The following is a 14,504-nucleotide window of genomic DNA, read 5'->3' as shown; positions in this document are numbered from 1 at the left end:
GAATTTATAAGTAAGCATTCAGAGATTCATTGTTTAGAACATGCTTCACCTTTCCTCTCCCGAAATTACCTGCAGATGCAAAAAAAAAAAAAAATCAAATTTACTTCCAGTAGTAGACAATGATTATAAATTGATAGTAAGTGAGATAGTGAGATGCTCCATTTATTACAGAGCTCAATGGCAGAGCTGTGTGATACATATGTAAAGGATACAAGTATGGACATCCTGTTAGAACTGAAGGCAATTTAACTTCTCAGCTATCTAATGAAAAAAAAAAAATCACAAAGTTCTAAGAATGGTATTTCAACAGAAAGCCAGTGATAAACAAAAAAGAATCCACTTCCAGATTAGAAAGGAAAAAAAAGCAACAAAAAAACATTTATAAGCAGTGCAGAGCTGAGAGATGGAAAAGCATCTGCATATCCTGATAAAAGATTTCTTCCTACTCCATTTTCATACACATCGTACTCCTTACTACAGAGTATTATACAGAATGACTGGCATAACAAACACAGTACTGCTGCGGTATGATCCAAACCGTCTAACATTTTCTGAGAAGTACTGACAACAAGGACTAACAAAGTACAATAGCTTAGAAATACATAAAATGTTTTCTTTACAACCTCTTTGATGGCTTTTCTGGTAAGACAGCAGTGGTAACCATACAACAGACAATTAGTGTTTCCTTTCTACTTGTTCTCCCAGCAAAGAAGTACAGGCTCCACAGAAGGATGCTGCCTTTTCGACAGCATCAGAAAACAATACAGATTTCAAAAGAGCTTCTTTAATCACATCAGCAGTGAAGGAATGCTAAAGAAAGGGTGGGCTGGTTGCTCACTGAGAAAGGAGAAACGCACCTAGTTACAAGGGTCACTGAAAGGACTGATAACTCAAGCCTTTTTATATTTTTTTTTTTAGCTCCTCCAAATGTCTCTGCTAAGTTCTGTCCTCCAACCCTCAAGTTCCTCAGTGCTAACAGCGCAATCTAGTCAAGGAAAAGATGATTAACGTACAATTAAGCCAACTATACATGCTGAAGTCCACAGGACCAGACAAGAGGCTGACAGCACTGATAGCATTGAGGAAGCTTGCTAACATGACTGCTGGCCACTTCCTATTAATGTGGAAAGGTCATGGCAACTGAAAGAGGTTTCCCATGACTGGAAAAACATTGTATCTTTCTTCAAGATAACCAACAACGATGAACTGGAGAACTGCAGGCTAGTATTTCTCATCTCTACTCTGGAGAATGTTATGGATGGTATTCCACAGAAAAAAACTCCATAAGGACAAGAAAGTGAATGCCAGTTCACTAAGGATCACTATGCCCAACTACCTGACTGCATTCTGTGCATTCCTTCACTGCAGCAAGGCTTTTCACATGGCTTCCCATGGGGGCCTTATATCCAGACTGGAGAGACGTGGAATAAGTGAATGATAAGGTGAGTGAAAAATGAGTTGGACCAATGGGAAACCGAAAGAGTCTAAAGGATGACGATTAGCAGTACAAATCAGCTGAGAGCACACCTCAGCCATCTGTACCAGAACCAACACCTTTCAGCTTCTTTGCTAATACTCTAGATGATAAGACCAAATATACTCTGCAGGTTTGCAGATGATACTAAATTAGAGGAAGCAGTTCATACACTAGAAGCAAGGGCTGCTATTCAGAGAGACGTGGCAGGCTGGAGAAATGAGCTTACATAAAACTTACCAAGTTCCACAAAAGCAAAAGCATCTGAGACCCCAGATCTAAGTCCTGCATCAGAGACAGAAGCCCGTGCAGCAGTACAGACTGGAGGCAACTGGCTAGGAGCTGCTCTTCAAGAGGATCTGGGGGGTTTCAACTGAGAAGCTGAAGATGGGTCACAGCAGGACCACCCCACAGCAAGGAAGGTCAACCACCTGACACAACTGCAAAAGTTCCCTCGGTGTGGGGAAGTGATTCTTCCTCTCCATACGACCCTTGTAAAACCGTATCTAAGGTACTGCAGTTTTGCACTCTCCAGTGTATCAAAGACATCGCCACTCTGCAGCAAGTCTGGAAGAACGCTGTCAAGATGGCCAGGGGGACATATATCATATCATACAAAGAGAGGCTGAAAGAGCAATAAACAAACAAATAAATAAGAGGCAGAAAGGAAGATTAGACCCTTTTGCCATCTTCCACTTCCTAATTGGAAGGAAGAGAAAACATGAAGCCAGACTCTTCAAAGATGCACAGCAGAAAGATGTGAAAAACCATACACAAGCTGGAACAAAACAAATCCAAACCCATTGTAAGAATTGATTTATTTCTATTTATTTCTGTAACAGGGGCCAAGCAACGAACCAGGTCATTCTGACAATTCATGGATACGGAACAAGGCCCTGAGCAATCTGCTCTCACTAGGCATGGGTTGGGCAGGAGGTTCCAATCTACATGATTCCAACCAGCAGTCAAGTGATTTCTAATCTACATAATCCTACCACAAAACTAAAAAGAACAGTGATTAGTCTTAGGTACAAACTTTCAGTTAAAGCAAACACACCATTGTCACAAAGGCTCCCAGAATTATGCACCTCAATCACTTTAATTCCCTCCTCTCAATAAGTCTGACACCTACACAATCTTCCCAAATAAGTTAAAAAACATCAAAAGCAGAATCCAAACAATAAGTAAGGTTAAAAAGGAGAAGAAAAAAAAAGAGAAACAAGCAATATTTTCATCTCAGAAGTACAGAAGTACTCGCTCTGCTGCTAGACTGAAGGCATACTAAAAATTCAGAAAGGAGACTGTTCTCATGTGAAAGATAGATGCAGGAAATATATTCTACTGTTACATAGGAAAATTTAGAGGCTGAAAGGTTAAAATAGGCTAAGGATGATTTCTGAACTGTCAACTCATTCTAAAAAATACTGGAGTGCATAAAGCACTTTAAAGAGGATGATAAGTAAGAATTTCAGAACACAATTTCTGTGGCAGGTCGGTATGTGATACCAATCATACATGATCATTGTTAACACTGGAAGAGTTTTTTTTAAGATAAGCAAAATGAAGTAAGAAACCTTACATTACTTTTCCAGAGTATCTGGAAAATTTCCCCTATATTAAAAAAAGAAAAAAAAAAGTGTCCAGAATGTTTCTGTGAGAAAAAAAAATAACATGTAAAGGTATGAAAGGAACTCTGTGATGCAACTAAAGGAGAAATAAAAAACATAAAACTAGACACTTCTTCGATGCTGTCAATTCTTCAAAATTCCCCCAGATAACAACAACAACAACAAAAGCATACAAAGAATGCTCAACAATAAAGAAAACTTCAGTAATTTATTCAAATGAAAAGGTGCACCTTAAGAAAAAAAATCTGAGTAAGGAAAGCATGAAAGGAGGATGAAAGAGTTCTTTAAACTCTAAGCTGTGGGAACAATTTGCACTTGCCTTTCTGTACAGGCCAAAGATCATCTTTTTTTCCCCCTTATTTGTGAGGGCAGTGAGCTGGACTAGATTGCTGATACAGCTGAAAGGTAATGCAGACTAGCTCCACCAACACTTTTCTATCTATCTAAAATTAGTTTTCTGCCCATTTAGCTCAACTTGAAGTGAAGTGCTGGAAGCGTCAGCGCTGACACAAGGAAAGCTGCAGAACACTGTCAGTGGGAGGGGCAGCAGGACCGTCACTGTGAGCAGCACCCAGCAGCTAGGAAGGCCTGGTCCTACTGCAAATTGCTAAAACAAAGACTTGCAGGCTATACGTTATGGCCTCACATGTGGGAACTGCTAAGAGTTAAACTGCCTTTGCAATCAGAGATAATCAGACCTGTGAGTCAAGGGAATCAGAGAGCAGCTCAGCAGCCGGCTGGTCAATTGAAAATGTTCAGTAGGCTCCACTGGCTACATTTTAACACTAGACATTCCACTCCTGTACCTCCAGTATCTTCACTGAATCTTTACTGAATCCCATCCCACAAAGTTTAAATAAAACGTGAAGAAAATAGTAATGTGTCTGTAAATATGTTTGTATTACATTATTTTTCTAATAGAAGTACTAAAGTTCCAGATCTAATCATGCTAAATTTCAGAAGCACCAACAACTGCTAACAAAACCACAGCATGCTAAAATTCATTACATAGATTTCTTTTTTTAAACAGCTAAAAAACAAAACAGACTCTACCTTTAATATCCCTGGAAGAACAAACATTTTCTCAATAATTACTTTCGAAGGCCATGAACACAACTGAAAACCACTGATTAAGTAATTAAAAAAAAAAAGGAAGAAAAAAACAAAAAAAGTAACACTTGCCAGCTTGCTGACTGCATCCAGTTCTGAACTTGCTTTTCAAGAAATACCACTCAAAAGACAGATGAAGCAAAACGCTCAAGCTTTCAAACTACTATCCTGCAGCTGGAGATAGGCTGGAGCCATCTTCAGCTAAATACTAAACCCACAGTCAACTTCATCAAAAACCTATCAAGACCTATGGAACTGCTCTGAGTTCCCATCTCCTTTTCATTACAAGCCGTTCTTCCAAGCAAGGAGCAGCGTCTTCTCCAGGTAACACTTTGCTTGATGAGAAGGAACTTTCTGACTGCATTCATGGCAGGGGTTTTTCTCTGCTATCCAGCAGGTAAAGATTCTGAGATCACCTATTTCCCTTACAGCAGTATCCAGTAATCTTGTTTAAAAGTTTATTAGCCCGCCATGTTAGGTAAATGTAGCCATCATAACCCAGATCAGAGAAACTCAGAAGTCTATTTTCAAAAGCTTATTTTAGTTGTAAATGATCTTAAAATTGTGTTTTGAGCAGCAAGCCCTGGTAGAAATAAAATTACAATGGACAGCAGTGTTTCTAGAAGATGTGAGCCTCAGAATTTACAAAAGCAACTGCAAACATGAAACCTTCCATCCCCTGCATAGTTTGAATTCTCATCTAATGGGCTCTTGAATAATCTTTCTGTTAGTCTGTCATATTAAATTCTATCATCAGGGAGATATTCATATCTTGTTACACGAGCCATAAAAATGGGATATGCCAAACAAACACCACATTATATCCTACAACTTTAATAAAAATACAGCAGTAGGATGAATTTTTGTGTAAAAGAAATAACTTTATGGCACTAGACAAAAACAATCTCATGAAAATAAATATTTTTGCAGCTGTTTCTTACAGACATAAATTTCTAAGATTAAATAATGTTAATCATGTCACACAGCATGATGTTTTACTGTAACAACCAAACACTATTAGCATTTATCATTCCCAAAAATCTTTGTGGCAAGTTTTACCAAATGTGTGCACACACACACACACACACCAGGGAGTTTGCTCCAACTCCAGCAGTTTGAAAACAAACAAAACAGGAAGGCCTGCACAGTTTCTGAATGATTACTATTCTTTACTTACAATCATTCAAGATTTAACCACAGAAAGATACCCTACACTCAGTGCCTTTCACACCAAATTATTCGTTTATAGGACTTGGACAAGCACTCAGGAAAGTGTCCTTACATCATGCAGCACTTCCTCATTAAACAAAAATCTTTTAAAGGCCAGCTAACCAATGGGGGAAGAATAACTACAGCTTCCTGATCCTGCTAACTTACTCCTTCCAGTCTCCATAAACTAGTTCTACGCAGAACTTAACCTGTTATTTAAAATAATTGAGTTTTCCTGGGCAGAGTAAAGCTGATGTTGCACAAGATAATTAATTCTGAAGATGAACTTAAGTACTGCATCTTAAGTTGAATTTACACTCACTAGAGACAAAGGAGGCACATCCTACACCTCTCACACCCAGGGGCTGTCTGCTCTCCCCAAGCCCACCCAGTGTCCTACCCCATATGTTCCCCTCCGGTGAGCCAATTCAGAGTTTTGGCAAAGCACAGTCTGGCAAGACAGTACCCAACAACAAGCTTCACCTCTTTGGCAATACAGTGGTGAGTCCTAGGAGCGGAGTTTGAGACGCAGCACAAGACTGAACCATGGACAAGGTCAGAGGGGAAGGAGCAGCCGATCTCCCCCACCTGTGGCAGGGAGCCCTCAGAGCAGCACAGCTGCGGTATGTTCTGTAATCAGTTTAAAACATTCTGTTAGTCCTCGCTGTGCCTAACCCAGTTAACTATGCTAAGCCTTGCAAAGAGAACCAATAAATAGTTGGCATGCAGCTTTACATTCAAAATGGAGCTGCAGTACCATAAGATAAAAGCAGCCATGTCATAGTTCACTGCTTCAGGAAATCCACACGCACAATTTATCATCACTCCGTATGAGACAACAGCACCACACTGCAATCACCTCCCTGTCCTCTGGATAGTTTATTCTGAAAGAATTATTTGCACATTTGATATCTGTGAGCTGCAGATTGCTAGTTTACATTAACCACGAGACATCAGTATTCATGCTTTTACGACCATCATTTTAATAACTAACTATCCCCATATATTATTAGGACATAATTCTTTCCACAGATTACTTGTAAAGAAAAGTTATTCAAATAACAGCATTGCCAAAGCTTTATTTAACATCTAGCGGATATTATACCATAAATAAAAGTAAAAAACAACTTCAAGTTATTTGCTCTTCATCATTTCTGTTAGTTATAGTACCAAAATAACCATTAGCTGTTCTGTATTCTGATTTATACTACACACTAATTCAGAGATTGAATCCCATTTGGCAAAATCCCCAGTCTGATTCAAGGAGAAAACACAGTACAAGAAAATCAAGTAAGTGTACAGCAGTTTTACTCCAATCTGTTTAAAGTACTCAAAAGGCATCTCACGAATTAGTGTACACACTAATAAACTAAGTTCTAGTTCGAAAGTGCACAGTTCTCAGAAGAAAAGTTTCCATCCTAGAATCACAGAATGGTTTGGGCTGGAAAAGATCTTTAAGGTCACCTAGTTCCAGTGCCCTGCTATAAGCAGGGACACCTCCTTCTAGACCAGGTTGCTCAAAGCCCCATCCAGCCTGACCTTGAACACCTCTAGGGAGGAGGCATTCATAACCTCTCTGGGCAACCTGTTCCAGTGTCTCACCACCCTCGCAGTAAAGAATTTCTTCCTAGTATCTACTCTAAATCTATGCTCTTCCAGCTTAAAATCCCCTCATTCTGCTACTTTCCTGTAGGCCTCCTTCAGGTACTGGAAGGCCATGGTGAGGTCCCCCTAGAGCCTTCTCCAAGCTGAAGAGTTCAAACACCCTCACCTCAGCCCATCGTCGTAGGAGCTACTGCCTAATTTGTGCGACCAAATCAGGCAATGATTTAATTTGATATTATTTGATTTTAAATCACTGAGTAATACCTCGTTATCTTTGCCACACTTCCTAAAAGCCAAGAATTTTATTGGCCTCAGAAGCAGAATCAAAACCATCTTTTAGCCTATATTTTTGATGAAAAAAATAGATATTACTTGGTAATTATTTGTGTATCTATCAACATGGGCTGCACAGCACGTATGAAGGCAAGTGCCATTTACTCTACTGACCATAGCATTAGCAAGCACCCAATCTGCAAACACAAGACACCAACTTGGACTTCACAGCTTAAGAACAGCATAACCTAAAAATACTACACATTCTCTGCTGCTGAAAACAGTAACAGAAAGCTTAAGACATAAAAAAATAAATAAGATGAAGATAATAAAAATACATTTTTGACTTAAGCAAGAACCAACAGAGAGCCTCAGGGAGATTTCAACCTATGAAACACAATCCTACCTTAAAAAAATACTCAAACTTTAAACCATAGAGGCAATAAAATTGAGGTCAAGAAATATTCCAAGCCTCTGTTTCTCCCAATGGAAGTATCTTCTAGAATAAGTAAGAGAATAATTATACTTGCCCTCTAGTTGTCCCCTATACCTCTACAGCCTCCTCTGCTAGAATATCTCCATTTTTAATCTTGTTTTCTCAGCCACCTGCTGTATCTTCAGCTTTCATGCACGTTCTTTCACTCCTTTCTGCAGTGCACACACATAGGCACGTGCACACCCTGACTGCACATCGAGCCCTCCAGCCACTCTAACCCCAACTGCTCAGCCAGCATCCAACATCACTTAGTAGCAAAACGAGCCATGCTGAGGAAGCACTGAAAACTTTTGCTTCAAAGATATTGATTTCTGATTTCTCACTTTTAGGAAAGTGCGCAAGTTTCACAAAGTTTCTTGCTATTTACCTCTGCAAACAAAAGGCTTCAAAAGACATCAGTGAAAAGGAAGGAGACAAAACTATGATCGATGACTCACAAAACAAAACAAAAAAACCACCAACAATCCCTCATTCATAAAGCAATATTTGAAAGCAACAAGTTGAGTTTGGTGATTAGTTTCACTTTATAGGATCTGCTACAGCACAAGGTAGTTGGACATCCCTCAGTTATCTCAACTTCAGCCACAGCTAAAGCTCTATAGAAAAAGAAGGCTGGTACTATATTGAAATCCATGCATAATGTGTTAGAAACAATAGAAAAAAAAGAAAAAAAAAAACCAAAAAACAACAACAGTTGTTGAAAACACAACAATAATAATCCACTATGTTTTTTGTCCTTGTACAAAAACAGGAAGCAAAACATTAAAATACCCATATAGGCTTATTATAAAAGTATTTGTGCAAAAAAGGTATATGCAAAACGTTGATTTATCCTTCACAGAATCATTGAGGTTGGATGAGACCACTAAGATCACCTATAGTCCAACCATCAACCCATCACCACCTTGCCCACTAACCCACAAAGCTCAGTGCCACACCTACACTTTTCTTGAAAACTTCCAGGATAAATGCACTTCTTTGGGCAGCCTGTTCCAGTACCTAACCACTCCCATTCACATCAACCTACCCACCACGTCACATACTGATGATATCATTATATCACTGCTATTATTTTTACAGTTGTACTTACACACAGAAGAGTGCAAAGATCTCTTTTAGGAACATTCCCACTTGGTGTTATTATTTTCTTTCACACAAAGACAGAATTTCTATACTTTCTCTGAGGGCAGACTAATGCTTTCCTATCAAACCTCCTCAAAAAACCCAACAAAAGCAGATGAAGCCTCCTGCGCAAGGCAGTTTCTCTTACACCAAATAACAGATGCTCCCATCACAAAAACAAACAAACACACACACACACAAACACACAAAACAACACAACCAAAATGAAACAAAGTAAAACAGAAAACTGCACAGAGGTGCCTTCCAATTCAGAAAGCTGAGGACAAGCCTGGGCTCCTAAAATCCCATCTCCAAATTAAAGGAAGGACATTATGTGGAAGCAGAATTAGGCACAGGATATTATTTTAGAATGTGCTACCAAGTGCATTACAGCGTGTTTTTATAGAGCACTAATAGATAAAGGAAGGGGTTTTTTTACTATCTTTTTAAATGCTTTAAGAAGCAGTTCATCTTTTTATTAATATTTTGTGCCACTTATCAGTCATATTAGATTGATACATACAAAAAATAAGACGGTGTGGAGACAGTTTCAATTTAATTTTGCTGAGAGAATTCTCAACCAGTGGCAGACAATATTACTTAGGTGAACGAGGTTTCCTGTTCTTAACAGCCTTGCAAGGAACAGCGAAACAACAAAGAAGAGACATACACAGTGCCATAAAGAAACTCTGAATGGGACTGAGGACAGGGAGACATAAGAAAGGCATCAGCATCATGAATTCCTCACTTTCAGGTAGAAAATCATTCTCAAAAAAAAAAAACACACAAAAACAAAAAAACACCAAAAAACCAAACCAAACCAAAACAAACAAACAAAAAAAAAAACAGAAGAAAAGAGCAGAACGTATTCAGACACTGATTGAGCTGACGGAGACCAACAGCATAAAGTAGTTCAGATTCTGAAAAAGACGTGGAAGAAAATGAATGATCTTCCTCCAGTTCCAAGTTAATACCTATCTCCATGAAGTCATAAAAAAGCGTCAGAGATGGCAGTGGAGACACTTCAGACATAATTTCACAATCCAGAGAAAATAAATAAGAGAACAGTCATAGCAGGTAAAAGATTTTCAAGTGTTCTACCTAAATACAAACTCTGCTCTGCCATCCTAATTCGTGTTATTCTCATCAGATATTTCACAGAAAGATAAAAATAATGAACAAGCAGGAAAGGCTGACGGCCGCTTCAAGTGGCAGCACTCTGTCTATGCAGTCATATACACAGACTGTGTGTTTCTGTGCTGCTTCAGAATCTCAGCTTCCCTTAAGAAAACACACAAGCCCGCAGCCTCTGATTTTGGGAATACAGTTCTTAACATGTGAGATGAATGAAAAACCAAGCAGCTTTCTGAAGCTTCAGCTGCTGCTGCTGCTAATGGGTTATCCAAGTAGTTTTCTCTATTGCCATTAGGAAACTTGTAGCCAAGAAAATGGAATGAAAATTGTGCAAATTCCTGTCATGGCTGCACCAAAGTCTCTCAGCAGCTCTGAAGGTAGTGACTGGCCACATTCCTTAGAGAGGAGGTCCTCAAACAGAAACTTAACAGAAAATCAGCTCTTGGTATCACTATTTTACCTACTAGGAGACTGAAAAAAGAAAACAGGAAGGAATAAAAGCATTTTCATTTCTTCTGCAAAATAAACATGTTTAGGAATACTTTAAAGAGTTCATCATTTCTTGTTCTCCAGCCTTAAAGTTTCTCTATGTTTCTGTAATAGGTAACAGGCAATTTCCTCGCAGCTCAATAACATCCAAAGCGGCAGAATAAAACACAGTTCCCCAAATTTTTCCACAGGGGAAATAATCAATAGCACTCTCCACTCCTACAGCAAGCACTGAACATTTCCCTATCCTAAATCTAAACGGATTTGTCAATCCTTGCATTACATTTTATGTCTATCAAAAGCACATGAATTGATGCAGATGTAAATCTCTGTTCACCAAATTTCTAGTCCTCCAAAACAGGAAAGAACTCCCATGCATGGGGCCTACTTTGTTAGCATAAATTGCTGCACTTTCTTCCCATGGCTAAAGGAACTGGAGGAAAGTAAATCCAGAACAAGGAAAAAGTTTCAGTAATTCTAATTCCAAGCTAGCTTAAACTTGGTACTCTCAGTTCTTCTGAATGTTCAGTGTCTCAACATTTCAAAGAAAGTAAACATGCAAGCTATATATACCAACATATACAATATCAATATCAATTATCAATACTACAAACTAGGAGCACTACTGCAGAAGGATAGCAAACTCAGCTTTTAAGAGACAGACATTATCATTCTAGGGACCTTTTTCACAACTTCCATAAGACAGTCTGTACAACACACAGCATAACAATATGGAAAAACTGGCCAAAATGAATATCTGTATGAATCACACCAGTGAAGAACAGCGCTACCAGAAAGACAGCAGATAAATCAGTCAAGGAACACCCTTCCAGAAAGATTACTTTGTTTTTATTGGAGAATGAAACAATAAAAATATTAAAAGGAAACACTTTGACAACAGATTGACAACCACATTTCTTCACAGTAATGTCTATTACACTAAGTAAGAAAAAGAAGTAGTATCTTACTGGACAGTTGTTATCCAAACCAAAATTCTGAATATCATTCTTGGAAGGAATGACTTATTTTAACTGCATGTTTATTTTAAGTCAGATTGATAGTCAACACAAGTTTGACAGCATCAGAATTTTCTTTCTATGTATATATACAAATACAAACAGAGAGACACATATTTCTATTAGATTGAGTTCAATTACAGTTGACACAACTGCATTTGGTACCTAACTCATTTGTTTTGCACATTAATGGCAGAGATTTACAGAGGAATTCTCAGTTCTCCCTCTCCCAACCTTCCAAAAAACATCACATAAGCAACTGCTGCTTGCTGCTTTTGCAGATTTCTGCATACACTGGAGTCTGTGAAATATATAGACTCAGACTAAGTATAGTTAGAATTCTAGGCTCACACAGTAATGACGACCTTGCAGTAGAAGTTGTCGTGCCCCCTACTCAATACACGTGTATCCTTGCTTCTCTCCATGCTGTACTTGTTTCACAAATCTGGCACTCTCATGCTTGTCTAACATTCAATCTTTGAATAATGGTTGTTCTACATCATCAGGGTTAATCTAACATGCTGTCATGTGTGTCCAGATTAAAGACTGCTAGAAAACTTACATACATATAGCTTAAATACCTTTATTTTTCCCTATGAAGTCAACCCTCCCTTCCAAGAGCCTCCCAAGTGACATCTTAGGCCGTCTTTTTTCTCTGAATTCAAATGAGTACAAAGTTAGACTGCTCTTACTAGATCTGCCCCAGTGTGATTATCCTATCTGGATTTGGTCCACCCCTCAGATATTTTTGTCACCACTGTCCACATTAGGTTTTCTTCACACAAGATTCCTAACACATGCATGCCAATGCACATTCTCAGGCTTTGTACCCAATCATGCCATTAGTGCTAAAATTAACATGACCCCAAAAAACAGGGAAACACAAAACTGATTGATTACCCTGTCCATCAGACATGCAATACTGAAACTTCCAAGGAGGATGCTACCCAGCGTCATGCTAGTAACTGCTACTGAAATACAACCTCAAAAATAAGAAACGTGGACACCGTGTATGGAGCTTATCGTCTGTAAGCCGCTGCCCAACCAGTATGCACGCAAGGTGCACAGGGGAGACAGCGAATGAACATCTTTGTGACACTTTTAGCAGCACACCATCTTCATGGTATTCAATGGAGAGAGTTCAGAAGAAAAATGCAGTGCCTGCAATGGAGCACCTGTGTTTCACCATCAAACGCTTTAAAGGCAGAAGTAAGGTAACGGAACGGTAGTTACTGACCAGGGGTTTCTGAACATCGGACCTTCAGACCAATTACTCAGAAGAACAGATACTATTTTATTTATGCAGAAATTCCAATCCAGAACCTCTAGTAATAAAAGAACAAAATTCAATATCCCTCAGGAAGATAAAGGCTGCGAAGGACAATACCTATCAATACAGGCACACAAAATCTCAACTGTTAAACTTAGATCTGACTTGAAATATACTCATGAGAAAGTCTATTACATCAATATTTTTTTTTTACCTATCACTATGGTAAAAACTGAGCAGCTATCAGCCTGTGTCGATCAGCTACGCGCTTACTGCAATTTTGAGAGACTGCAATAATATTTTCTTTCCCATGGGTTAAACTGTGAAGATTCAACAATTAAACATATTCGAATTTCAGCAGACTTTTTACACTACAATTAAGACCTTCACAGAGAAAAAAAAAAAAACAAAAAACAAACCCTTGCAAATTAAAAAAAAAAATTACGCAAGGCTTCACAACCGCTAAAGGTTCCTTTCATTTGCAGCTGACAGATTCATCATCGGGCTTGTAAAACAAACGTGAGAATAAAGAGACCCCCTCCTCAAATTAACCTCAGCCCCACGTGGGCCTTTACGCTAGCGATTCAGAAGCGGACCAGCTGTACGGTGGGGGGAACGGGCTCAGCCCAGGCCGGGGCCCGGCAGCAGCACGGCAGGCAATGCCGCCCGGGCGGCGCTGCCCTCACCTCGCGCTAACCTTGCCGGCCCGGCAGCCCCCGCCCTCCCGCGGCCGCTCCCGCCGCCCGCCCGGCCGCGCTGCGCCCGGCCCCGACCGCGCTCTGCCCCGGCAGCAGAGCGCCACGCTCCCACCGTCCCCGAAAAATACAGAAAGAAAGAAAGAACCAGAAATCAAATCCCCCTCGCTAAGCCGTCCCCCGAAGCAGGTCTCTTTTTTACCAAACGAAGCCACCCTCTACGGCACCCACCCTTCCCCCACGCCACCGAGGCACCTCTCATTGTCGTCGTCCCCCCAAGGGGACCCGTTCCTCCCCCCCGATGCGCGCACACACACACACGCTCGCCTCCCCCGTCCCCCAGTCCGTATCGTGCCCCTCGCCGGTTGCCAGAAGGAAAGGCGGCCCATGGGCCGCTCTCCCCCTGCCAGCCGTGCACGCACCTTCCAGAAACAAGCTGTCTCTGCAGCCGCCGCCGCCGCCGCCACCGGCCATCTTCCTCGAGCCGCGCTGCCTCACTCCATCGCCCAGCGAGGCGGCGGGGCCTGGCCCTTCCCCCGGCCTGCGCGCTCCGCCGCTCACCCACCCCCACTGCGGAAGGCTGCCTGACCCGCAGCGGCGGCGACGCCGAGGCCCGGCCCTCCTCCCGCACGGCGCGCACGGCTGCCCGGGCCGCGCTGCCTTCCGGCCCCGCGCAGGAGAAAGCGGCGGCGGCGGCGCGCCCGCTCCTCCCTCACCCTGCCCGCCCGTCGCAGCCCCCCGCGCCGATGCCGGCCGGGCCCGGCCCCGCGGCGGCCGGTGGCGCCCGGCGAAGGGAGACGGGCCTGGCCGGGGCTCCGCCGGAGGCGCCTCCGAGCCGAGGGGGAGGACGAGGAAGCGGTGCGCGCTGCGCTGCCGCCCCTCTCCTCCATGAACGGCGCGGCGGGGCCTCCCCGGAACCCTGGCTCGCCCGTCCCCGGGCGGAGCGGGGCCGCCGGCGTACCCCGGCCGCCGGGCGATAAAAT

General features: G+C 41.5%; 1 protein-coding gene across 2 annotated transcripts in view; it reads right to left on the bottom strand.

The window, feature by feature from the left end:
* Nucleotides 1-14,156, bottom strand: part of SENP6 (SUMO specific peptidase 6) — a 66,091-nt gene extending 51,935 nt beyond the window's left edge. For both annotated transcript variants that reach the window (XM_052678947.1, XM_052678958.1), the window contains exon 1: nucleotides 13,944-14,156. In XM_052678947.1, the coding sequence (XP_052534907.1) occupies nucleotides 13,944-13,995 (52 nt within the window). In that variant the 5' untranslated portion in view covers nucleotides 13,996-14,156. The remainder of the gene's footprint in view (nucleotides 1-13,943) is intronic.
* Between the last annotated feature and the right edge of the window lie 348 nt (nucleotides 14,157-14,504).

Source organism: Tympanuchus pallidicinctus, unplaced genomic scaffold (assembly GCF_026119805.1).
Source record: "Tympanuchus pallidicinctus isolate F22 unplaced genomic scaffold, pur_lepc_1.0 scaffold1, whole genome shotgun sequence".
NCBI lineage: Eukaryota > Metazoa > Chordata > Aves > Galliformes > Phasianidae > Tympanuchus > Tympanuchus pallidicinctus.
Note: the sequence above shows the minus strand (reverse complement) of the source record. Positions and strands in the feature narration are given on the sequence as shown.